A 25,869-nucleotide genomic window follows, 5' to 3' on the forward strand; every position below is an offset into this window, starting at 1 on the left:
CACAAGGATGAAGATCGGAGTTTGTATCCATAGCACCCATGTGAAAACTGGGCATGATACATGGCAACCCCAGCTGGTGGAGATGGAATCAAAACAGACATATTCCTGAAGCTTGCTGGCTAGCCAGCCTAGATGAATCGATGAACTGCAGAGACTGTGTATCAAAAAAACAAGGCACACAAGAATGGCACATACCTTTAATTAATCCCAGTACTTGGGAGGCACGTGGATCTCTATGAGTTTGAGAAAATCCTGCTCTACATAGTAAGTTTCAAGCCAGCTAAGGGCACACTGAGTGAGACCCTGTCTCAAAAAAACAAGGTGAAGAATAATCAAGGAAGATAACCATGTCTGGCTTCCACACCTACATGAACATGTACATACATGCACACACAGCAACAACAAAATCCTGGGGGAAAAGTAGACTATATTTATCTTGATGAGAAACAATGTGTTGACCTTCAACATGGTACCTGTATAAAATGTCCAGTATTTGACTATTTAGCTGGGTAGTATTGACCCTATATAGAAGCTTATGAGTCATTAGAAATAAAGTACTTGGCCATAGATATTTGTACATATGAGGAAAGGAGAGCTAAAGACAGAATTCTGAGAGACCATGGCATTGAAAAGGACATTTAGAACTGCTTGTGGTGGTACATGCTTTCAATCCCAACACTCAGAAGGGTATAAGCAGGTAATTTCTGTGAGTTTGAGGCCAGCCTGGTCTCTATAGTGAATTCTAGGTCAACTAGGGCTATATAGAGAGACCCTATCTCAAAATAACAAATATAAGAACAGCCTTTTAAAAAAGGGAAATCCTAGCCAGGCATAGTGCTGCACACCTCTGCCAGCACTTGGAGCTGATGGAAGAGCAGCACGAGAATACCGGGATAAGAAGTGGTGTTAGGTTGTTTGGTTGAATGCTGCAGAGGGGTTAGGCAAGCTTAAGAGAGTGGTCTTTGACTGCAACCCAGGGCTCTCAAGATGAGCACTCAATAAGCAAGAAAGAAAGGATGTCATTGAAAGAGGAAGGCACTTTGAGATAAGTATTCAGTCACACTGTCTCTTTTTCCCCTAGGAGACATGAGGGAAAATCCAGAGGACCTGTATCGTGGAAAGAGAACCAACTCCTAAGTTGTCCTCTGACCTTCACATGCATGCCTAAAAGAAGTAAACATAATATTTTTAAAAGGGTCAGACCCATGTCAAATGTACCTGTTCATATGTCATCTCATTGAACTTCACTGGAAGGGATATGCCTTGGATAAAGAGAGAATGTAGCCAGAATCCCAACTCAGATAAGGAGGGAAGATATCTTAGGAGCCAAGAAGCTGTGGTTCCAGTTCTGCGGTGTAGGTTGTCTGGGGGGTAGAAAGGAACAGTGGGCTGGCTGGAGGGGCACTACAACAGATTGTCCTCCTACCTCTACTAAAGAAGAGTTCTGGCTTTCTTTGAGGGTTCAGCCCTTCTTGTATTAACAAACCATCCTGTACTATTTCCTCTGCCCCTCTAACAGCCCTGGACATGACCTTCCAGTATAGAGTCCTTATGGCGTGCTCAGAGTCCTTGCTAGGAAGCTGGTTCATCGCTTTATTCCTTTGGAAATGGTAGACTTTTCTCAAGAAGGATACTTTCTTTCTAAGTCTGAGAGGTCAGAATTGTGGTTGGAAGTTTAGACTCTGGAAGCAGGCAACCTTGGAAAATCTTGCCTTTGTGCCTCCAATCTTCTTGTTCATAAATGGCATAGTACTTGTCAGCTCTGTTCTGAAGGCTAACGAGATGACACAGGAAGAAGAACATTTGACATGGCATCTGACCACTTTTTAAAAATTAATTATGTTTATCTATTTTAGGCTTGTATGTGGAGGTTAGAGGACAACTTATAAGAATTGGTTCTCTTTCTACCACATGGGTCCTAGGGATTGAACTTGGGTCATTAGGCTTGGTGACAAGTGCCTTTTCCTGCTGAGCTATCATCTCACTAGCCCAGACAGGATGTTTTTATTTTTATTTTTTTTTTTTTGGTTTTTCGAGACAAGCTTTCTCTGTAGCTTTGGTGCCTGTCCTGGAACTAGCTCTTGTAGACCAGGCTGGCCTCGAACTCCCAGAGGTCCACCTGCCTCTGCCTCCCGAGTGCTGGGATTAAAGGCATGCGCCACCACCGCCCAGCCGACAGGATGTTTTTAAACTGTGGAAATTATTACCTCATACTGGTATTATAAAAGATGAGCACATTGCAGTCACTCAGACTGGGGCCCTTTAGACTATCTTGTCTTCTTGCTTGGAAGTATGGTAACAAGCTTGAGGAGGAAGGCCTCTGATTGTGACTGTTTCCCATGGCTATTGCCAGCAACACAAGGGGATCTGGTCCAGACAAAATGACTCTTGCTCTTGTCCACAGAAAATCCTTCGAGTTTGAGGATGCATCCAGTCTCCAGTCCCTGTATCCCTCTTCTCCCACTGAGAATGGTACTGAGAGTCAACCCAAGTTTGGATCTAAAAGCACTTTAGAAGAGAATGCATATGAAGATATTGTAGGTAAGCAATGGTAGAGGTGGCGGGGGTGGGCCTTCCCTAGGAGCTATGGAAGAGCTACTAGGAGATGCTCATGTGGAACACCATGGTAATTACCACCTTAGGTAGTTCCTGGACATGGCAGTAGAGCATCTCAGCTGATTAAGCCTAACCCTGAGTGAACTGAAATCCAGAGGGCCTTTGGGACCACAGGAAGGGACAAATAACATCATTTCCTTTCTTATGTTTTTGGAAGACTTGAGAGTCCAATGGATACTCTTCCTTAGCTGTATACCCTTAGGCAAGTCACTTAACTTTTGAAGGCTCTGTTCTTCTGTAAAACAATGGCAATATGAGAATCTGAACAATTGTACTAATAGTAATACTACTTAATATTGTTGTTAGGATGTTTAGAGAGATGGGTTAGTGGTTAAGAGTACTGGATAGCCTTTCAGAGGACCCAAGTTCAATTTCCAGCACCAACATGGCAGCCCACAACTGTCTGTAACTCCAGTTCCAGGAGATCTCATGCTGTCTTCTGATCTCCATGAGTACTACACATGCATGATGCACAAGTATGCATTCAGACAAATGCTTACACACATATAAAGTAAAAATAAATAAAATCTCAAAAAAAATGTTAGGATTAAGTGAGCTAAGACTATGACACTGCCAGATTTGGTGTCTAGGATAAGCCTGCTTCCTGGTTCGAGAACATCTGTGATTCCCCCAGTGGCTTAAGAGGCTAGGGAGCTCACTGATCCTTTGACCTAATTCTCTCCCAGAGACCCACTCACAAGGATTTTGGGTGTGAATTTTGAGGAGGCAGACATACAGATGCATATCCCAGTTACAGATCCTAGAGAAAGGCAGAAGACTCCTCTGTCACAAAGGACTTTGTTATTTATGGCACAGCAGGCAGCGTGAGCTCCATATTTCCCCAGGCTCCTGCTCCTTGGCCACAGTGGCATGGGGCTTTGGGAAGACGACCTCAGTAGAGACATCAAACCACACATTTAGAGGAAACACCGGGTTTTTCAAAGACTTTTAGTAAATCTGTCCAATCATTGCCCTACAAAAGCAGTTTCTGGTCAGTAAACAGATTGCCTCTGGCTGGGCCATCGATACTACCCTTGCTTTCCAGGCTATTTCCTATATAAACGCCTGGAGAACATAGTTTGGAATCATTCATTCTTCCTGCCCTGCAGAAAGGCAGCAGTGCAGTGCTGTTAGAGCTGCTTCCCAGCCAGGGAGTGAGCATGGTGTGTGCAGGCTTGATTTCCAGGGTCTGCAAAGGAATGGATGACATAGTCCTGGGTTTGGCTTATTTTGGGTATTTTTGTTTTTGAGACAGGTCTTTTGCTGTGCTTCTTAGGTTAGTCTCGAACCCTTAAGTCCTCCTGCCTCAGCCTTTCGAGTAACAGGATTATAGTAGGTGCAAGCTATCCTTTGACTATTTTTGGTGTTCATTTTAGTTCTATCCTTATCTCCTTCAGGGGAGCTTTGATTCCATGCAAAATGTGTTTCTGAATAGATAAACAAGGCAGGGAGAAGCAGTGTGCTGTCCTCATTTCAGTGCTGTCTTGCTCCATCTCAGGCCTTGAATTTGGAGAACATGTCTTAATATTAGAAAGAATGGTAGCCACAGTAGAGAGAACCTTCCAGATTCTTAGGATATGAGAATCTTAGGAAGAAGTCTGCTTTCCCTTTTGATCTGTGCCATCTCTTCATAGTTTCCTCCTTATTTTGGTTTATCTTCATTTTATTTTATTTTAGCTTTTCAAGACAGAGTTTCTCTGTGTAACAGTCCTGTTTGTCCTAAAACTTGCTTTGTAGACCAGGCTGAGATCTGCCTGCCTCTGCCTCACAAGTGCTAGGATTAATGGTATGTGCCACTACCGCCTAGCTATCTTTATTTTAATGTGTGTGTGTGTGTGTGTGTGTGTGTGTGTGTGTGTGTGTGTGTGTGTATAATTGTTTTATGCATCTGGGTGTTCTGCCTGCATATATATATGTGTAAACTGTATGCATGCCTGGTGCCTGTGGAGATTGGAATAAGGCATCCAGTCCCTACTGGGAACTAAACTCTTGTTCTCTGCGAGAGCAACAAGAGGTCTTAACCACTGAGCTATTTCACTAGCCCCCTTAGTTTCCTCTTTACAAATTACTGGTCTAGCACTTTGGGGGTTATAGTAGCTGTATTCAGGCCCACAGACATACTGTTTTCCTATGTGTGGGGCATGTAGCATGTGTCCATGGAAAAGTGCATTGCTGCAGTAAGACTGGAGGAACGAGAGCCCTCTGACAACAGGAAAGACTGTGGAGGGAAGCCTTTTCTCTTCTACTTGGGAAATGATAACTCTGTATTCAGAGCTAGCACAGAACTGTGGGGATTGGAGCCAAAGGTCCAGAATTAAGGAAAGCAGTCAAGAAAGATGCTTTAGTTCCTATTCTATTGTGTACAACTTTCATCTCCAGCTCATCTGTCAGAAAAGCATCCAGTCTGCTATGTATTTATTTCCTTATATCCTTATACAGCATCGCAGAGTGGAAGAACATTTCTAATGAGTGAAGAAACTGCTCTATTGCTTCATCTTCTCATCCTCAGCCAACCCTCTCTGCCTCCTAACACAGGGTCTTTTGGCAAAAATTGTAATGTTATTATTGCTGCTCAAGGCTCTCAAGCATTACTGTGACTGCTGTATGATGGCAGAAAGTTATAGTTTTTTTAATATCGCTGCAGCACAACTGGCAGGAAGAACTGTGATCCTGTTTACTTACATGCCTTGGGAGGCCTTTCTGTGCTGCCAGAGGATTCCAGGGTAGATACATCCTTACAGCAGCTGAACTAAGAGAAGGAGACAGGTGACTTCTTTTTCTCTAGACTCTGCTTAGGGCTGTGTCTTAGTTAGCATTTCTATTGCTATGAAGAGACACCATGACCATGGCAACTTTTTCAAAGGAAAACATTTCATTGAGGTGGCAGCTTACAGTTTCAGAGATTAGGCTATTATCTTCGTGGCAGGGAGCATGGTGTCATACAGGCAGACATGATGCTGTTATATCTTGGTCAGAAGGCAACAGGGAGTGGAATGTGACACTGGGCATAGCTTGGACATATATGAGACCATAAAACCTACCCCCACAGTGACACATTTAACAAGACATACTTCCTCATAGTGCCACTCCCTATGAGTTTAATGGGGCCAGTTACATTCTGAAGGTAGTGTCCTGGGCCTTCTTAGGAGAGGAGGGTATCTGCCTCTCATGTATTAGGAAGACGTTTCTACTTTGGGATATTACATTGAGAGACAAGAAATGTAGGGACTTCTTGGTTGCTTCTTGGATGAATGAGGTAAAGCTAGGAGGAAGTACTGTACATGATAAAGTTGGGGTTGGGCAGCTTAATTGCTTAATTGCTTGCCTAACTTCTGGATCTTGGGAGCCTTGGGATGAAGGAGTGGGTGTGAGACGTAGAAAAGACTGTAAGGTAGTCTCTAGGCTCTGAGTTCGGTGATTGTTTTGTGGGTTGGGTGGAGATACCCTTGAGAGTCTGTTAGGCCAATGACTTGGGTGTGTTATTGTTTTGTGTCTCCCACAGCAGCTCAGTCTGAATCTTAGGACCTAACCAGAGATGTTTGAGGAAAAAATACAAGGGAAAACATTTTCTTTCTATTAGATTCTGGTTGATTTTTCCATCCACTTTCTTCAAAGAGGCTCAAGAATGTGGAGACCTCTTAGAGACTTCTAGAGCTTTCTTGCTGAACTTTGAAGGTCACTTCCTTTTTCTCCCCCCCCCCCTTTTTTTTTTTTTTTTTTGCCTAGAATTGATCATTAGCCCTGACTTCTAAGAGCCTTGGTCTTGCCCAGCCTCTGCTTTGTAGAATTAAGACTGTTCCTAATTCCAGCTGGGTTATCCAGCTTTGTGACACTTGGGGTCCACTGGGACACAGGAAGCTGTGTCTGGGCCTATGATGATGGATCTATGAAGGAGGCAGAGAGCACCCATGATAAGTTTTCATCTTGGGTACATCCCTTTGGCCTGGTGCTCCTGAACTGTTAGAGATTGTAGCCCACTAGCTCAGAGGCTAATAAGTCATCTTTGTTAACAGCAAATATGAGCAAGGCACTTTGGGACATTCACTGCCTACATCAGGCATGATTCTTGAGGTACTGGGGAAACCTCAGAAAGGCTGAGATTTAATAGGCTGCTGATTTGCAATAGTAGGGTTCAAAAAGAAACTTGTTGCCTTGCTGCTTCCTGAGGCTGTTGACAATGAAGACTGCACCTTAGCACCTTGCTAAGGAGTAATATAGAGTGGCCTCTACCTAATCAATAGCCTGGGCTGCATTTCTGTTGAGATTCCCACCCCTATCAGTTAGCTGAGGCCCAGTGTAAGCTTCCAGGATACTGTTCAGTGGAATACAAGTCAGGACAGAGCCAGTAGATCTTGCCAGTAAAGCCCTTTCAGCTTTTTCTCTGCCTTCTCTCGTTCACCCCCAGGCTAGGCAACTGTAAGGAATAGAAGGAACCCACCAGCATGGATGGTGCTGCAACAGGAAGCAAAGCAAGCAAGAAGTGTGGCCCAGGGAAAGATGCCCAGGGCTGTTGGGAATTGGGGTCAAGCCTTGGAGGGTGGGTAACAGCAGTCCCCAAGGAAACTGGACCCCCAACCTGGCCCTTTTCCCTTCTGTGTCAGGAAGGGAGAAAGGTGGAGACCTAGGAGAAACAGCCTGTTGAAGCCAGATGATGGCTAGGAAGGGAATCTACAGACCTGAGGCCTTAGCCATGTTTTCAGCCCTGTTAGCTTGGAGTGTTATGGGTTTCTTGAATAGATGTACTCCTTTCTAAACTGTTATTCTAATTTATGAGAGAGTGGGGAATGAAAAGGGCAGTTTTCCTGTATGACACCCCGAAGAGTGGGGCTGGGACCTGGTGGACCTGAACTCTTCTTCCAGAAAGATCAGCATGCTGGGATTGCATTCTGGCAGGCCTCTTCCGAAGAGTGCAAAGCAGAAGTGACTGAGATGCCTCTGGCCCATATCTTGTCAGCAAGGCTGGGAAAGGTTGAGACCTCTGGTTCCCGAACCAAGCTTGATAAGATGCGGCTGCACAGAGACAGTATTAGCTTACACGTCCTGTCACCCTCTAAATGCTGTACGGACTGCCCGGAGGAAGCCATGTGGGCAGGGATGCACGTGAAAGGCATGCCGTCTGTCCAACTCCCTGTCTCCCATCAGTACCTGTCATTCCGCTCTGGCCTCTCCAGCCTTCACTATAAGCTGTTCTGAGCACTTCGTCGCAGCTTCTGCTTTGGTGTTTACTTGCCCTCAGCAAATTTGGTTTATTGGCTCTAGAACTCGGCATCTCTTCGCTCTTTGCCCATCTATACCTCCAGGCATCTTTCCTGCCTGCAGAGATAGGTGATTGGGATTTCACCAGTGAAACAGTCCTAAGAATCACCGAGAGTGGATGACAAGTGCACTGGGACCAGCCGAGGCTAGGAAGCAGAGTGTGGCAGTTAGTGGGTTACTTAGAGGACAGAAGAAGGAAGCTGGCATGAGATGGCTCAGTGGTTAAGAGCACTGTCCGTTCTTCTAGAGGTCCTGAGTTCAATTCCCAGCAACCACATGGTGGCTCACAACCATCTGTAATGAGATCTGGTGCCCTCCTCTGGTGTGTGGGCATACATGGAGGCAGAATGTTGTATACATAATAAATAAATAAATCTTTAAAAAAAAAAAAAAAGACTGGACGGAAAGAGCAGGCACCGGAGGCCTTCCCTCAGAGGCAGTCCCAGCATGTGGAAGTTGGTGCTTTCCAACTGTTCTTCCTCAGATTGTCATCAGCAGGTAACCACACTGTGCATCTACTGCTCCTCTGGGCCTCATCTTACACTTTTTTCTTGGAGCTTTAGATTTTATATCATTTTACAAAGCTCTGATTCTGAGGAAAGACGAAAGGAGAAGAGGAGATAAGGATGAAGAGAAAAAGGAATTAAACTTAGCTCTCCCAGCATGGCCCTCAGACACTATTAGGAAGTTTACAAATACCCGAGGCATCAGTTGTGGGGGCAGGAGGAGGGAGCAAGTCCATCCATCTCCCTTGCTGTGCCCATCCTCTCTCCCTCCCTGCTCTAGGGGCGTTTGATAATGTATAAACATTTTTGGTTGTGGCTGAGGGAGGCTGCTGTCAAGCTAGTGTTGAAAGGCCAGAATTGCAGTAAACATCTATAAATGGTCAGCTCATCGACCCAAAGTGTTGACTGCTCAGAGAACCTTGATGGAAAGGGATTGAGACTGGCCTTCCTATAGGCTGGGGATAATAAGGATCCTGGCCAATCATGTGACCCAAGACAATTTGAATGAGCGTGAAATAAAAATAAACAAATATTCTTCCCCAATCTGGACAGTATGCGCTGGTCCTGTTTTACAGATGAGGAAGAATTATGCCCTGGCATTCGTCATCACCTTCACCTCACAACCTTGTAGGGTATTTGCTAGGTGGGAACTAAGAAGTAGAAAATCCACCCCATTTCCTGCCGAAGTATACCTCACAGTGGAGTAGACTGGAAAAAAAAAAACTGCAGGGGATGCTGGGCTTAAGATGAGACAGACAGGGCCACTGGGCCAGCTTTTCTTAGTCAGCACGCTGGAATGAAGAAGAGTCATTTAGTGGCTTGGCTATTACAGGAAGAGATCAGCTCCACTTCTGGGGACCATGTGGTGTTGGGAATCACTTAATCCAGCCCTAGCTCTTTTCTTGACCCATCCTTGACTCACAAGTTTACAGAAATCTGTATTGCTCCTGCTGCGGTCTCTGGCGTCACTCCCTCACCTCCACAAAGGCATTTCATAAACTCACTGCAGTCTCTTATTTAATAAATAGATGCTCCAGTTTAGGAGAACCTCAGCTTCTCAAGGAATCTCTAAGCAGGCTGGGTTTGGGCTTTCTCCTGTACCCTGTTTAGGGAAGTTGTAATTCTAGCAACCTCTGTTTCTAGTCCTGTAGGAGTAGGGTCTCAACCACTGTAGGGGGTAAGGCACGCAGTCGCGTGCAGGATAGGTGTGGGGCTCAGCATTCGCCCAAGCTCAGTCCTGCTCACAGTGCAGGAGCAAATCCTTCCCTAGGCATACTAACTGCCGCAGGGATCCCAAACAGTGGCAATGGGACTAGGGCAAGAATTCAGAAAGATAAGGGGAGGGAAAGTGAGGGTTGTATTTGTAAGGAGTCTCTTTGGATCTTGTTACAACAATGATTTTATTGCTGGGATTAAGCCTGGCCTGATGATACAACATGACTGGTTGGTATTATTGTACATTAGAAAAGCATCATTACTTTAATCCTAGCACTCAGGATCCAGAGGCAGGTGGATCTCTGTGCATTTGAGGCCAGCCTAATATACAGAGTTGAGGACAGCCAGGGCTATACAGAGAAGCCCTGTCTCAAAAAACCAAAGAGGGCGGGAGAGAGGGAGGGAGCGAGGGAGGGAGGGAGGGAGAGAGAGAGAGAGAGAGAGAGAGAAGAAACAAAAAGCCTCATTATATATCAGAGAGAGGGAGGGACAGGAAAGGGTGTTTATCAACAATCTTACAATCTTTAAGGACAGGGGCTTTCCTGAGATTTCTGGTAGTGTCAATACAGTGCCTATTTCTAGAAACTGTCCTGAGACACAAGAACTCTCCCCTTTCTTTTGGCCCAGGCTTCTTCTAAGCCTTTCACACTCCTATGTCACTGCAGAAAAGTCTGCTAAATGGGGAGTGGCGAGGGTTCTCTCTTTGCTGAGATTAGCAGTAGAGAAGGTAACTGATGTTATGCTGAGAGAGAAAGATGGAACAAAGTTTCACTGAATGCTCACTGTGGCTGTTTTGGCCCTCTGGCTACCTGAGACAAGATCCCGTCCTGAAATACTCGGAGAGCAGAGGAAGAGGATAGAGGAGGATCTGGCAAAGATCTGTTGTTCCCTCAAGTTCTTCAAGTTCTTTCATGCTCACCCCTGAAAGTGGATCCAGGGAGATCCATGGAGAGCTGAGTACAGGGACAGTTATGGGATCTCTAAAACTCTTTCCAGAAGTGCCAATCTCCAGGGACTTTACCAGCACAAGGGCTAGAGCCAGGGACAGATTTGTGGTGTCAGCTTTGTCCTCTGCCAGTCTTGTGCAATCCCTAAATTTATAAAGCAGTGGCCAGACAAGGCAGAGCTGAACTGGAAATGGGGAGTAGGGGCCTCGCCTGTGGACTTGGAGCCTCCCCACTGCAGATGGGTGGCTGTGTGACTCATTAACTGAAGCTGTTCTCTGTGGTTTCTCTCCTTCCCTTCTCTAACTCTGCCTCCTCTGCAGGAGAGCTTCCCAAGGAGAATCCCTACGAGGATGTGGACCTAAAGAACCGAAGAGCTGGAAGAAAATCTCAGCAACTGTCTGAGAACTCCTTGGAATCTTTGCACAGGATGTGGAATCCCCAAGACAGGAAGTACAACAACCCACCCATGCAGGTAATGCAGTTCTGGCCTAGGCAGAGTGAGGGCCTGTCCTCAAGGGATGGGGTCAGCTTTCTCTTATGCTCTCGTCCTGGCCATGTTGAAACTGCTGTGGACAATTGAGATGTGTCTTTAGGCCATCCTGTCTTGTTTTCTCTTTTCTCACCATCTAAGTTCTAGCAACAAAACCAAACCAGGAGACCCCAAAGACCCCTATCAGTATTCCTTCCTTCAGTGGCAAACAGGAAGATAGGACTCTCTTTAGAGCCTTCACATTCTGCAGCTCTGCCACAAATCATCTTGGTACTGGCATCTGAGGGTCCATGGCCAGACTTAAAGAGCCAGCCAGCATCAGGAGCCCCTCAGAGTGCGAGGGCTCAATAAGGGCCTGTGTGCTCAATGTGGGTTCCAAATTTTCTTAGTCTCTGTTCTCACTAAGACTTGGTGGAGGTGTTGCCTCAGGAAAGAGTTATATACCTAGGGACTCCTACCATACTAAAAGCCTTTGTGGGCAGCCAGGTAGGATGTCCTCAGGGATGTTACCTTCCTAGCAATGTGTGGATCCACTTCCAATTAGGCTGTATACTGGAAAGCTCCAGCAGTGTTTATGGAGAAAGGGGTGGGTATATAGATTGGGACTGGAGAAAAGGGTAGCCCAAGATATTGTAGTAAGGGAACTATTTGAATATGTTGCCTGCCTTGCTGAGCCCTGGTGGCCAGAGCCTAGAATCCTGCTCTCTCTCTGGAAGACATCACAAAGCAGAGTAGACTGGTGGGAGGGAATAAGAAGTGTTTGGGAGTGGGGAGATGGCACAGTGAGTAAAATCCTTACTGTACAATGTGAAAACCTGAGCACAGATTCCACAGAACCCAGGTAAAGCCAAATGCAGTAGCGTTGGTCTATAATCCCAGTGCTCCTATAGCAAGATTGGAAATGGAGAATATGAAGACACTGGTGGGTCACCTGGCCTGACATATGCAGAAACAAATACTAAGAGACCCTAACTCAAACAAGGTGGAAGGTGAGGACCAACACCTGTAGTAATAAGAGGCGGCAGGGCTGCGTCCCCCACACCCGGCCGCCCACATGGCTAGCTTATGCCCCAAAATAATTACACAGACACTGTATTCTTTTAAGCACTACTTGGCCCTTTAGCTCTAGCACTTACAGGCTAATTTTCACATCCCGATCAACCCATCTCTAATAATCTGTGAGAACCGGTCTTACCGGGAATATTCTAGCCTAGTCCATCCTGGGTCGGAGCTTCATCCCAGGAGCGGGGCATCGCGTCTCTCTCTGAGGCATCTGCTCCCGAGAGAGCAGAGCTGTGTAGTCTCTGACCTCACTTCCTCTTCCTCCCAGCGTTCTGTCCTGTTTTCTCCTCCCACCTATCCTCTAACCAATTAAACGGGCCAGGGCAGTGCCTTTATTAGCCAATGACCTTCCTCCATCAAACACCTGAAGCTGTACTCTGCATGTGTATACCCACATTCAAATAGGTACATACACACACATTGCACACACCTTCAAAACAAAAATGGGCTGCAGAGCAGTTAAGAGCACTAACTATTGTTGGGCTGTGGTGGCACATGTCTTTAATCCCAGCACTTGGGAGGCGGAGACAGGCAGATCTCTGTGAGTTCCAGGACAGCCTGGTTTACAGAGTGAGTTCCAGGACAGCCTGGGCTATGCAAGGAAACCCTGTCTTGAAAATAACAGCAACAACATTACTATTCTTGTAGAGAACCCAGGTTTAGTTCTCAACACCCACATGGTAGCTCACAGCCATCTGTAACTCCAGTTCCTGGGGGTTTAATGTCCTCTTCTGACCTCCACAGATACCAGACACACATGTGGTACACATACATACATGCAGGCAAAGTACTCAAATAACTCTTTTAAAAATGCCAACAACAATAAAGATGCATGTGTGGAATGGAGTGAATGAAGGGAGAGAGGGAGGGAGGGAAGGGAGAAGGAGAAAGAGAGACAGAGAGAGAGAAAAAGAAGGAAGGAAGGAAGAAAGAAAGAAAGAAAGAAAGAAAGAAAGAAAGAGAAAGATGAAAGGCCCAAAGAAACTTTCAGACAAGCTTATTCTGGTATTACCAGGAAGCAGGAAAAGCCAGCAGGGCAGGAAAACAGGCTGGCTGTCTCTGACCTACCCAAGTCACTATTTAACTGGACAGATGAAAGGACCTGCATGGTTATAATGTTCTGCAGAAAAATATATAAATGGTTTCTTCATGTGGTGGTTTTAATAAAGCATCTATTCTTTTGATGTACTGTAAGCTTCCATCGGATTTGTATTGCTTGCCTGATTGGCTTGATAAAGATATTGACTGTGAGAAGGAAGGAGGATTTGTTGAAAAGTGAGGAGAGACAGAGTGAGACAGAACTTCTCAGGAAGTACCTCTGTTCCCAGAAGTCTCACTATCAGTTATCCAATTAGGTGTTCTATACTGAAGAACATGAGCTATTGATTGGGGATATACAGGGAACAAGGCAGCCCAGAGTGGCATGGTGAGAGGGAGCCTCTTGATTGTGAGACTGGCCTTACTCAACTTTGATAACCACTGCCCAAGAGCCCTGTTCTCTGAGGAAGCAGGGCCAGACTGCAAGGATCGCATAGCAGAGCAGGCTATTGGGTAGGTTATGGCCGCTTCCAGGGAAAGGATTTAAGACTGAAGAGGTAGGAAGACTGACCCTTATCCACAATCACTAATCCTTGTCTCAAAGCTCTGGCAATGCCTGGAGAATTCCTGCTTTGTCTTCCCTTTCTGCTTAGTAGATGATCTCAAAAAACTTTGGTTTATCTTTTTCTGTAAGAATAGTGAAACTTTCTTTGAGGAAGCAAATATTTAATCTAGCCCTTAACTTGGTCAGTGAACAGCTAAAGTCTTAAAAGAGGAAACCCTGGTATATTGGATTTCCAGCATGGAACTGGTGAGAGCTGAGGATGCCAGCCTTTTAGCCTCTCCCCTCAGATATCAGCAGATGGATACTGACAAGACATTGTGGTGATTCCCTCTCTCATATCCTGTCCCCTATGCTAGCTGTCCCTGAAACCCAGCAGTCAGTCCCTGCGCAGTGGGAACTGGTCAGAAAGGAAGAGCCATCGTTTGCCACGATTACCCAAGAGGCATAGCCATGATGACATGATGCTGCTGGCTCAGCTGAGCCTGCCATCTTCACCCTCCAGCCTCAATGAGGACAGCCTCAGCACCACAAGTGAGCTGCTGTCCAGCCGCAGGGCCCGTCGCATTCCCAAGGTATCCTTCCCACTTTGAGTCCAAGATGCTAGGCAGGTGGGTGGGCAAGCAACCAGCCCTGCTCTAGCCTTCCCTTCCCCGTCCTCTTCTAATCTGGGCTGCTTCCTTAGTTCCCCTTGAATAGACTGAGATCCCCCTGCTTCCCCTTTGGTGCCTTGACTTATCAATAAGATCGCACTAACTGCTTCTCAGTACTCTGATGTTAGGGGAGAGAAAAGACTAGTTGAGACTCTGTTACCAAGTATCATAGATGAATTTAGGTTCTTGTACACATAAACGTCTTTGGCCTTTCAAGGATCTAAAGAATCAGACCAGTTCTTCCTATGTCTTGAAATGAAAGAGCTTTCGGCAATGATTTGCACATGTGTCCATGTGGCCAGTCCTCAGCCCAGAGCAGCAGGATTTAGCTAAATGGTATTTTTAGCTTGCAAACAATGCTTGGGTATATTGAGAATTTAGCTTCTTCCTGTCAGGCCCCAGGTTATGGCCCAGAGAGGAAAGGCTAGAATCCTTGTTCCTGTTTTTATATATGCGACTCTCTTTGTCTCAGTTGGTTCAATGACTCTTGGGACCCAGGAGCTCCCATCCTGTCTAGTTTGATCACAGTTCCTTCCTTTGGAAAGCTAAGTTTAGTGTTCTTATCTTGGGGCAGGAGCCCACCCCTAAGGCACAAGGTAGATGGAGAGCCACCAAACATGGTTGATAAGCTCTCACTGGGGTCATTTCAGTAGAAAGACCAGTGCTGGACCCAGCTGGAACAGTGAAGAAAGTTCTTGCATACCTGTAAGGGAAAGAATGGGCTCATAGTTTCTCTTCATGGAAGTAGGGGCAGCTAGTGTTAGAATTGCCTCACCCTTTCTGCTTTTTGTTTTTGTTTTAAACCAGCTTGTCCAAAGAATTAACTCTATCTATAATGCCAAGAGAGGAAAGAAGAGGTTAAAAAAGCTGTCTATGTCCAGCCTTGAGACATCATCATTGAGAGGTAGGCATTGATGTCTAAGCTGGGTGACTTTTGGGGGTCCATGAACATCAGGAATGGGGTAAGATGTGGATTGACTTCATATTATCTCATGTGGGCTAGTAATGGGATCCTTCTACCTTCTAGGAGGGTAGATCCCTTCCAGAAAATGTGTACATAAGAAGGAGGGCCCAAGAGGAAATTAGCTCTGGGATAGTTTCCTTCTTTGGACTATAAGGACCTGAATCAGGACATATGGGAATCTGCTTTGGACAAACGGAAAGGCCAGAGTTACTGGGCACTGCTCTCTGTTTTCCATTTAAAATCTTGGGCTGTCTGAGACAGGGCCTTTGTATTCCAGGCATCTAGGCCTCTCTGCTGGCTCCGCCTCCAACTCAGGCCCTCAGCTTCACCCAGATCAGTCTGGGGTAGGTGTTTGCATATAGATTAGTATTTAAGATCTGACCTCTGAGTTATTCTGGTCCCAGACCACTTACCTCCTGCCTCAGATGCCTTGTCATTGGCTCAGAGTCATCCAGACTAGGTTTATGTCTATTCCTTGTAAGAAAAGTCGAGAGGCAGGAAGGTCAGCAAAATAGCTCAGCAGGAAAATACACTTCCTGTCAAGCCTGGCAACCTATATTTGATCCACAAAACATACATCACTCCTGCAAGCTGCCCTCTCGCCTCCACATGAACATGGTTACATGCATACACCCGTATGCATCCCCCCACCACATACATGATAAATGAATGTTAAAAGAAAACAAACTTTTTTTTTTTCAAGCTGGGAGGTGGACTCAACAAATATTTGCTGCAGGCGAGGCCTCGGCAACTGTGTATGCCTGTTGTTACTTTTCAGATGAGAACAGTGAAAGCGAGAGTGACTCTGATGACAGGTTCAAAGGTAAGGCTGCCACTCCTCCCAGCCCCAGGGAATCAGCCCTTCCTTCCCAGACTGGCCCTGGAGCATGGGGAAAGGTCAGCAGGAACACCAGCTGACAGAGCATCAGAGCAGAAGGCTGTGGAGAAGCTTTTGAGCTCAGTCTTTCAGTGTTAAGTGCAAATGCTGGTCTCTTGTTGACAAGTTTAAAGCCGTTCACGTTGTCTATTCTTCCCAAGCCATTGTCCATGGAGACTGGATACTAAATTTGCTTGGTAAATATTATAACTCTGGAGGGCCAGATGCGGGTTCAGATTATAATCAACTCTTTTAGTTGCAAGAATTGTGCCATAAACTGAAATTATTGTCCTCTGGCAGCCTTGAGACCACCTGTCTGTCTCTCCTGTGGCTAGAGAAGAGACTGAAATGGTCTACCTCAAAATAGGTTCCTGAACCTTCAGTGTTTCAGATAACCTGGCAAATCTCTGTGTTTTCGCTGCTGGGAAACCTTGACTAGATCTTCCTTAGATACGTAAAGTATGTAGGAGCTTGCTTCCTCCTCAAGGCCTTTACTGGTACCCAGGCAAGCTGACTTTGGACTTTGAGATTGAGACAAAAGGCCCAACTATAAGGACTCCAATAAAGGGTTCAGTGTTAAAGCCATTGTGGAAATTTTACTTCCCAGTTCATACCTTCTTTGCCAACAGGAACTACAGGTATCTGCTAGTGGTACATCCCGAGGTGAGCCTGGCTTAGACAGTTCCGTTAGCCCCAACTCAGCTTCCAGGGACCCCAGGAAGATCAGCACACTAGCTCCTTGCATTAGCACAGTCATTATGTAGGTTCAGATAACAATACTCATCTCAAAGCCCTACCTTGGGGAAAAGTCAGATAAGATTTGTTTATGCACTTAGAGGTTATCCAGAGATGGAGCCCTGAGTCAGGTGGATGGGGCTGATGGGAGGTCTTTGAGGGGCCAGCCTGCTTGTCTCCTAATGTGAGACCTGCCCTTAGCCCACACACAGCGCTTGGTCCACATCCAGTCAATGCTGAAGCGTGCACCCAGCTACCGGACGCTAGAGCTGGAGCTGCTTGAATGGCAGGAACGGGAGCTCTTTGAGTACTTTGTGGTTGTGTCCCTCAAGAAGAAGCCATCTCGGAACACCTACCTCCCTGAAGTCTCCTACCAGTTTCCCAAGGTGAGCATGCCTGCCTGCCTTCCTGGCCTCTTCTGCTTGTTGGCCCATCTGGGAAGAAGAAGCCCTCTTCCTTCTTAGCTCCCCCAGTCACCATATCATCCCTAACCTCTTCACAGCTAAGAGAGAAGACAAGGCTTCTGGTGCGAGGGGCATTATTTCCTCAGAGCTTCTCTCCCCATGGTTGCAGGGCTCTAAGAAAGCATGCTCAGATGTTCCTCCTGTCACTCTCTAGCTCTTCTTCTGTCACTTTATTAATAGATAATCCGCCCACTCAGGTTTGCAGTTCAGCATCCTTTCGTGTGGTCTCAGAGCTGCAGTCATAATTACACTCCACTGTAGAGCATTCGTTGTCTCCTAAAGAACTCCTCCTACTCCCCCGCAGGCAACCCCTGCTCTCTCCCACTTTGTATCTTAGCACCACTCTGCGGAGCGGCCACAGGTGTCACTCTCTCATGCCTCTCTGCAGTGTTCTTTTCCTGCTCTGTTCCTGACTGGTGTGCTTCCCAACAGCAGAGGCGTCACCTCTGTGACCTTCTCAGAGGCCTGGTGCAGCTTCTTCTTGCACACTTCTCTTTCACTTCACTTTTGCTCATCTCATTGAGGTGCCCTCCTGACCAGAATGGGCATCTTGTCCATTTTGCTTGCATCCATAGCCCCAGAACATAGGAGGAGACGGTTCTCAGTCCCTCAACCTGCAGGGTCCTTGTCTTCTCGTAGTTATCTCTCCCCGTATCCTCTTTCCTGCAGTTGGACCGACCCACTAAGCAGATGCGGGAGGCAGAAGAAAGGCTCAAAGCTATTCCTCAGTTTTGCTTTCCAGATGCCAAGGACTGGCTCCCTGTGTCAGAATATAGCAGGTAAGGTCTGGCCTGGTCTAGCTATAGGAGGGAAGAGGACATAGACTCATTTTCCTTCATAATGATAGACAACAGAATGGGGCTTGTCCTGGTCTCGGCCTACTTTCTTAAAGTAACCTGAGTCTTTATCACACACCTGAGATGACAGTCCCTGTTTTGGGAACTGTCCTGAACTCTCTTCATAACTTCTTTGATGCCAGACCTCTTCCTCTTCCCTGTTTCAGTGAGACCTTTTCTTTCATGCTGACTGGAGAAGATGGCAGCAGACGCTTTGGCTATTGTAGGCGCTTATTGGTGAGTAAGACCATTCGGTCCTCAGAGATTGGTGGGCAGGGGAGTGCCGGGGCATTTGTGTATCTCTACTAACCCTTCCGTAGCACTATCCTGTGTGAAAGCCTTTGATCTACTGAACCTGCCCCTCGTTCATGTGCTTACAGTTGAGGGATAACTCCTGTGATAGCAGAGTTCAGAGTAGCCTGTCTAATGGGACCCTGGAATCTAAGATTATATGCAGTAATAGAAGGGGTGCCTCACCTTGGTTGGTTGTTATAACATTTTAGCTTCTGGACTTTCTTTTGTATTTTTTCCTTGGATTGTCAGCTTAGATTGCTGATCTCTAGTTATGATCATGTCAACCCATAGTTTATGTTTGTTATCTAAGTAGGTGGAGTACACCCTTATTCACTCAACATCTGACCAACCTGACAATGGGAGGGAGGAACCCTGTCCATGGTCCGGTAGGGCTGCAGTCTGAGCAGGGAAAGAGATATACACCTCCTCTGGGATTCTTGGAGAGATACTTTGAATTTGGGGGAAGGACACTGGGGTTTTGAAAATAGTAACCTTTTTTTTTTTCTTTTTGTTTTTCTAGACAGGGTTTCTTTGTGTGACCTTGGCTGTCCTGGAACTCGCTCTGTAGACCAGGCAGCCTCAGACTCACAGGGATCCCCTTGCCCCTGCCTCCAGAGTAGTGGAATTAAAGGCCCGTGCTACCACTGCCTGACTGACCATAGACACCTTCCCCCTACCCCAAAAGCAATCTCTGTTTCTGTCATTCCTGGGAAAGGGATTGTGGTAGAGCCACAGAGAGCCAGAGGAGGAACAGACCCCAGGGCCTGTCTTCCATTTCATTGTTCTTAGAGTCATTCATGGGTTGTTGACAATGTCCTTTGGTTTCCAGACTTTCATAGGAGAAGGTGTTGTCAGTCTAAGGGATGGATGAAGGAGATCCTAGACAGGAATCCTAAAAGGGTTGTTCTGGGCCATCCATTCATCTGTCCATCAGCTTTCATCATATAAATGTTGAAGGCCAGGCCATATACTAAAAGCATATAAACAAGAGCTGGGCGGTGGTGGCGCACGCCTTTAATCCCTGCACTCAGGAGGCAGTGAGTTTGAGGCCAGCCTGGTCTACAAGAACTAGTTTCCAGAAGAGGCTCCAAAGCTACAGAGAAACCCTGTCTTGGGAGTGGGGGGGGGCATATAAACAAAAGTTCAGCACATATCCTATCCTCAGTGTACAGTAGTCTAGTAGAGGAGGCCAATTTGTAGCATTTAAAGGAAGGGTTATGAAAGTAAAATTTTGCTTAGGTTCTGTGATTTTCCAAGAGAAATGCTTCACTGGATTTGTGTCTCTACCTTTAAAATATGCATGATAGCCTGTGGGTATTATTATCTCTGACGAGTAGACAAAGAAATTAGAACTCCAAGGTAGAGTGACTTGCCCAAGGTCACACAGCTGTAAGAGCCGCACTGATTCTCAAGTTCTTTATCACCAGTCTGGCATTCTTAGACCTCCCCCAACCCCAACAGAGCATGGTCTAGGGAGAAAAGGATATTTGGATATTGAGTGCCTAGTGTGCTGGACTGAAGAACAGGGGAGGGGTCCAGATGCCAGGCTGAGAGCCAGGCAGAGGCCAGCATGTGCCTGGGTCCCCAGGGACCAGGGAGGAACGATCCAAAGGCTGCCTTTGCCAGCACATGGATGGAACAGAACTGTACTCTTTTGCAGCAGGCCTGCTGCCCCCAGGGAAGAGCATGTTTGTCCTGGCGCACTCAGAGAGGGCCTGGGTTGGGTCCCTGCCAAGGGGGCTGGCACTGGCTCGACATTCCTGCAGATTGGACACAATGATTCTAACCCAAATCCCACATACTTGATTTAATCACTTGGGCTTTAAGGGAGGTGGAGAGTGGGGGAGGGAAAGAGAGAGGAGTAAGTTTCAAACCTAATATGGACAAAAACAGATTCTGCCTTCTCTTTAGATCTGTGTCCGTGGCCAGCAGGTTTGGAGACTGAAATAGCCCCATCTGCATTTGCTTAGCAGCCTGCATGAGGGACCAGCACCTGCTGCTCTGCTCCCTCCCCACACAGCTTTGCCAGGCACTCCAGGCCTCTGAACCCAGAGGCAGCCATGGGGTCCTGCCAGCTCCTTACTGGAGAATGGACTCACCCTAGTCTACTTGTGGGGCTATAGCCCTAGGGCACTCACAGTCTATGTCTCTTTCTTCAACTACTCACCTTTTAAATCCCCCTTTTTTGTTCTCTTTCACTTCATAGCATACCTCTATCCTGTGTCTCTGTGTTCCTTTCCCTCCTTCCTATCAGAAAACAACATGCTTTGGAGGTAAGACAGCAAGATGAAAGACAGCACAGACTCCTGGCTGCTGCCTTCTATTTATTTGAGCTTAGGCAATGGCTTAATCTTCATGAGCTCAGCTGTAAAACTGGGTGGTAATGTGGCTCGCCGTACTCTTTTTGTATATAGTACCAAGGTTAGAACTTTGGGATTTTTTTTTTTTTTTTTTTTTTGGTGGTGGTGGTGGTGGTAGTGGTTTTTTGTTGTTGTTGGTTGTTTGGTTTGGGTTTTGGTTTTAGTTTTGTTTTTTCGAGACAGGGTTTCTCTGGAACTTTGGAGCTTTTGGAGCCTGTCTTGGAACTTGCTCTGTGGCTAGGACTCTTACAGGAAACATTTAATAGAGTCATTCCCTTCTCTTGTCTGTTTTCATTTTCCTTTCCTTGAGCACAAATCAAGGGGAGAAAGGGGATATTTTGTAGAGTATCCCACATGACGGTAGGGAGGATGCCCACAAGTCCTTTTTGGAGGGCTGGAGAGATGGCACAGTGGTTAAGAGCACTTGTTGCTCTTGCAGAGGACCAGGTTTGATTCCTAACCCTACATGGTGGATCACAACCATCTGAAACCTCAGTTTCAGGGAATCTAGTGCCCACTTTTGGCTGTCATCATCACCAGGCACACATATGGTACATATGTAAACATGCAGGCAAAACACACATAAAATAAAATGAATAAGTCAAAAAAATTAAATTTTTTTAAAAAATGACACAAGTCCTTCTTAATATCACATTTTTTAGGTAGCATCTTTAGGGATCTAAATCCACAAATCACCTTGTAACCTCTGACAGCCACTATCTATGTTTTCCTGGGATAAAGGATGGAGACTATTTGGAGCTTGGCAGCAGATGAGGTCTTCCCCCTGGGAATGATGGCCTTTCTTTGGGGACCTGGTTGAGTTCAGAAGATGTTTGGAGTCATCCTCATTAGAGTGTCTGTACTTAGTGCTTAGTTCCCAAGGAAAAGGAGCCAGATATGTTCATGCATTCTCTGTCTTCCTGTCTTCCTGACTCCTTGTCTCCAGCCAAGTGGGAAAGGGCCTCGGCTGCCAGAGGTGTACTGTGTCATCAGCCGCCTTGGCTGCTTCGGCTTGTTCTCCAAGGTAAGCAATGCTGTCTTCTTCCCGGTCCCCCAGTGACAGCTCTCCTAGGAGTATCTGCAGCTAGCCTAGATGAGACAGCACAGTACAGAGCAAGGACTAGTGGGCTCTCAGATTCTTGTATTCCCAAGCCTGACGTACTGCCTAGCTAGCTGGCATTTTCTCAACTCTTATGTTGACAGTGACTGTTCTGTAGCAGCCCAGATCTCGGCCATGGGCAGGGCTGTAGCCCTTGGGGATGCCAGGAGTGCCCAGGAAGCTGTCTCACAGGTGCTCTTTCTTTTGCCCTGCTGTTCCCTTCTTGGGGACTAAAGCGGGGCCAATGAGGGAACTGAATGGTCACTAAGAGCCAAGAGAAACAGGAAGGGTACAATGATCCTGACAGGGCAGCTTTCCTGTCTCTAGGCTTCTGGTCAGAGGCCAGGCTGCCCTCTTCTCAGTCAAAGAAGTGGTGAAGGCAGTTCCCAACACTCTTTCTTTTTGGGCCGCTCGTGGTGGGCACAGGTCCTAGATGAGGTGGAGCGCCGCCGTGGGATCTCAGCTGCACTGGTCTACCCCTTCATGAGAAGTCTCATGGAGTCGCCCTTCCCAGCCCCAGGGAAAACCATCAAAGTGAAGACATTCCTGCCTGGCGCTGGCAATGAGGTAGGGAACTGCTGCTGCTTTCATCTCTGGCCCTGGACTGGAGTTGCAGTCTCTAGGAGGCTAGAACACAGCCCCTTCCTTGCTTACCTGCTCCGTACCCTGATTAGGAATAAAAATTGTGAATGCTGGAGCTGTAAGTATTGCCCAGTTCTCTTCTGCTAGGGACTTTAGCTGACCTGTCTAGATTAACTGTACCCCTATCCATTTATTAAATATTGATTATGAGATTATGTCTGACCTTGGATGAGTCATGAAGATAAGAGTGACACAGCTCTATTCTCCAGGAGTTTCTTACCCAGAATGGGACCTGGTGTTGAATACTTATATTTATCAAGAGTTAATTCTTAAGTGTGTGTAAGAGACAGAGCAAGATCCTATGCAAATGTATAACAGGAGGTTTGCTTTAGGTTAAGGGACCAGAGAAGGCCTTCCCCCAAGAAAGTGCCATTTGACCAGGGGTCTCAGCAATGCATAGAAAGTAGACAAATGAAGGGGTAGAGGTGGAGAAAGATGGTTGCAAGTGTGGGAGCCACAGGTACAGGATAGGAGCTGGAGCAGAGCAAGTGCTGCGCAAACACCACTAGAAGATCAAGACGACTAGAAGCATGGTGACCAGGCCAAGCTGGGCAGGCCAGGACCCAGTCTCAGGGCTTGTGCCTGCCTGGTCAGGTTGAGAATTCGGGGTTTTCTGGGCAGTGGTGGTACACATCTCTAATCCCAGCATTTGGGAGGTGGAGGCAGACGGATCTCTGTGAGTTCAAGGCCAGCCTGGTCTACAGAGCTAGTTCCAGGGCAGGCTCCAAAGCTACAGAGAAACTGACTCGAAAAACCAAACCAAACCAAAAAAAAAAAAAAAAAAAGAATAATAATTTGGGGTCTTATGTAAAGGAGGGTTAAGATTCACTCTGGTGTGTCTTTAAATTCTCTGACTGCTGTGCAGAGAATGGGCAGGAGTGAAAACAGGGAGACAACTAGGACACAACTGTAGTAACACAGCAGAGGAGGATCAGATTAGCAATGCTTAGAGCTTTCTTGGAAATAGAAAGTGTGATGAGGTTCTTAGGTCCAACCTGCAGTTTTCTTTCTGGCCTGGGGAACAGGGTGGTGGAATCCTGTCCTGAGATGGGAGCCTGCGAAGGATAAGAAGGAGAGATCTGTCTTACAGTGTAAGTTTGAGGCAGGCACCCACGAGAAGACATAGCAAAGTATGTAGATAGGGAAGAAATGAAAGTCCAGTCCTAAGGAACCCCCAAGTAGCAGCCGGTGGTAGAGAGGTAGCAACCTGGAAGTTGGAAGAGAGAACATGAGGAGAGGAAGTGGCTGAGAAGCCAAAGGACAGAGATCCCTAAGGCATAAGGAATAATGGGCCAGCCAGGTGCTCCTGGGGTGCAGCAAGGTGCACTGACAAAGAGCAGACCTCAGATGGAGCCCGGGTGGCTGGGCTGTCTGGAGAAGTAAAAGGCTCAGCCAGCTCATATACATAGCTCTTCCAAGTATAGCTTTGAAGAGAAGAAGGAAGGTGAAAGTAACTGTGGAGCTGGAGCAGGGTCAGGGTGAGAGGTGCAGAAAGGTGTTATTGAAGACAGTGGTTTGCATGATGATGGAATTGGCCCTCAATGAAGACATTAATAAGGCAGAAGAGGGAGAGACCACCGTTACCTAGTCTTCTCTTAAGAGAGGTGGGGAAGATGGTGGCTTGTAGACCTGGATTCTCATGACATGGCTTTGCTTTCCTCAGAATAGAAAAGAAGGTGGCATCTTCTTTTAAGAAAGAGGGGAGAAGATGAAAAGAGTCAGCTGCTACAGAGTGGGAGGACTGACCTCAGGAACAGAGTGTGCAGACCTGTTTAAATCTTCCTAAGAGTCTCTACACATCCTAGGATAAGAGACTTTGAGTTTGATGTGTTATCTGGGGCAGAATTGCTGGCCTTGCTTTGACAGCCCAATGGCATGCCCTGGAGTTCTTTGGTTCTGCTCTAATCACTTCTTAGGCCTCCATGGTTCTCTTACCTGGGTTACTTCCTATCCCCCAAGACCACTTGTTTTTGCCTGAACAGCATTTCCTTCTTAGCGATTCCAAGTCACTCATGCTATAATTGACCTCAAACTTCTTTCCCCCGAAGTGGGGAGGTGCCAGCTTCCCTGCTTTAGATGCTCTGCCAGCCCTCTTTGCAGATACTCACTGTGCCCTCCTGCTAGCCTTGGGCTGCCTCACTCTGTTTCTGTGTGATTCCCAGTCTCTACAGGCAGTGGCAGCATGGGACTGGGGGCTGAAGATTGAAAGCTGGAGAGCAGCACTTACTGGGACTGCTTGGAGTGCTCTCAGGAGGCAGGGCTACAGAGTTCTGTTATGTCTTCCTTTTCTTCCTCCTCTTCTGCCCAGCTGCACTGTTTGTTTTTGTACGTGAAGAAATTCTTAGCTCAGTGTTTACCACCTTGGATTCTGAAAAGCATGAACAGGGATTCAGGAGGCTGCAAGAGTTGTGTACACTGCCTTTCATGACAGGCATTAAACCCCAGGAAGACCTAGTGGTCAGCACAATACAGGGGATACCCTACGTGCTCAATGGGTGTGTGCTGAAGGCATATCCACACAATTATGTCATGGACCTTGTATCCTGCCTGATACCTGTTTCCATCTGAAAAGATGACATAACAAGGCCAGGTGGTGGTGGTGCAAGCCATTAATCCTAGTACTTGGGAGGCAGAGGCAGGCAGATCCCTGTGAGTTTGAGGCCAGCCTGGTCTACTGAGTGAGTTCCAGGATGACTAGGGTTATTAAACAGAGAAACCCTGTCTCGAAAAAAAGAAAAAAGAAAGAAAGAAAGAAAGAAAAACAACAAACAAAAAAACAAAAAAAAAAACAAACCAAGCAGTGCTTGGGGACTGGACTGGAAGAAGCCCAAGTCAGAGAGAAATGAGGTCCTGTAAGTGACTGGGGCAGATCTGAAGCAAGAACAGTCAGGACACCTGGGGACAGGCCCCTATGACATCGTAAGGCCATAAGGGATATTTCTTTCTTTCTTTCTTTTTTTTTTTTTTTTTTGGTTTTTCGAGACAGGGTTTCTCTGTGGCTTTGGAGCCTGATCTGGAACTAGCTCTGTAGACCAGGCTGGTCTCGAACTCACAGAGATCCGCCTGCCTCTGCCTCCCGAGTGCTGGGATTAAAGGCGTGTGCCACCATCGCCCGGCCGGGATATTTATTTCTTATCCCAATTCTCAGGAAGCCCTAATATCACTGTTGCCATACAGAGTCAAATGTTCCTCCACCTGTCACTGCTGGGGTCTCCTGGAACCCCCTCCATGCCTCCAGAGAAGGGATTTTGAG

The 25,869-nt window shown here is 46.7% G+C and overlaps 1 protein-coding gene across 7 annotated transcripts in view; it reads left to right on the forward strand.

Annotated features, from left to right (window-relative positions):
- The window catches only part of Dennd2b (DENN domain containing 2B), a 192,526-nt gene that overhangs the window by 156,596 nt on the left and 10,061 nt on the right, over window positions 1-25,869 (forward strand). For 5 of the 7 annotated variants that reach the window (XM_041666229.1, XM_041666228.1, XM_041666233.1 and 2 more), the window contains 10 exons: window positions 2,405-2,541; window positions 10,861-11,012; window positions 14,052-14,267; window positions 15,153-15,249; window positions 16,088-16,132; window positions 17,123-17,307; window positions 18,055-18,164; window positions 18,389-18,458; window positions 21,822-21,899; window positions 22,401-22,541. In XM_041666229.1, coding sequence (XP_041522163.1) covers window positions 2,405-2,541; window positions 10,861-11,012; window positions 14,052-14,267; window positions 15,153-15,249; window positions 16,088-16,132; window positions 17,123-17,307; window positions 18,055-18,164; window positions 18,389-18,458; window positions 21,822-21,899; window positions 22,401-22,541 — 1,231 coding nt within the window. The remainder of the gene's footprint in view (window positions 1-2,404; window positions 2,542-10,860; window positions 11,013-14,051; window positions 14,268-15,152; window positions 15,250-16,087; window positions 16,133-17,122; window positions 17,308-18,054; window positions 18,165-18,388; window positions 18,459-21,821; window positions 21,900-22,400; window positions 22,542-25,869) is intronic. The other 2 variants (XM_041666230.1, XM_041666234.1) reach the window with 1 other exon arrangement.

This window comes from Microtus oregoni, unplaced genomic scaffold (genome assembly GCF_018167655.1).
Source record: "Microtus oregoni isolate MIOR12 unplaced genomic scaffold, Mior012 000016F_ref0000370, whole genome shotgun sequence".
Lineage (NCBI taxonomy): Eukaryota > Metazoa > Chordata > Mammalia > Rodentia > Cricetidae > Microtus > Microtus oregoni.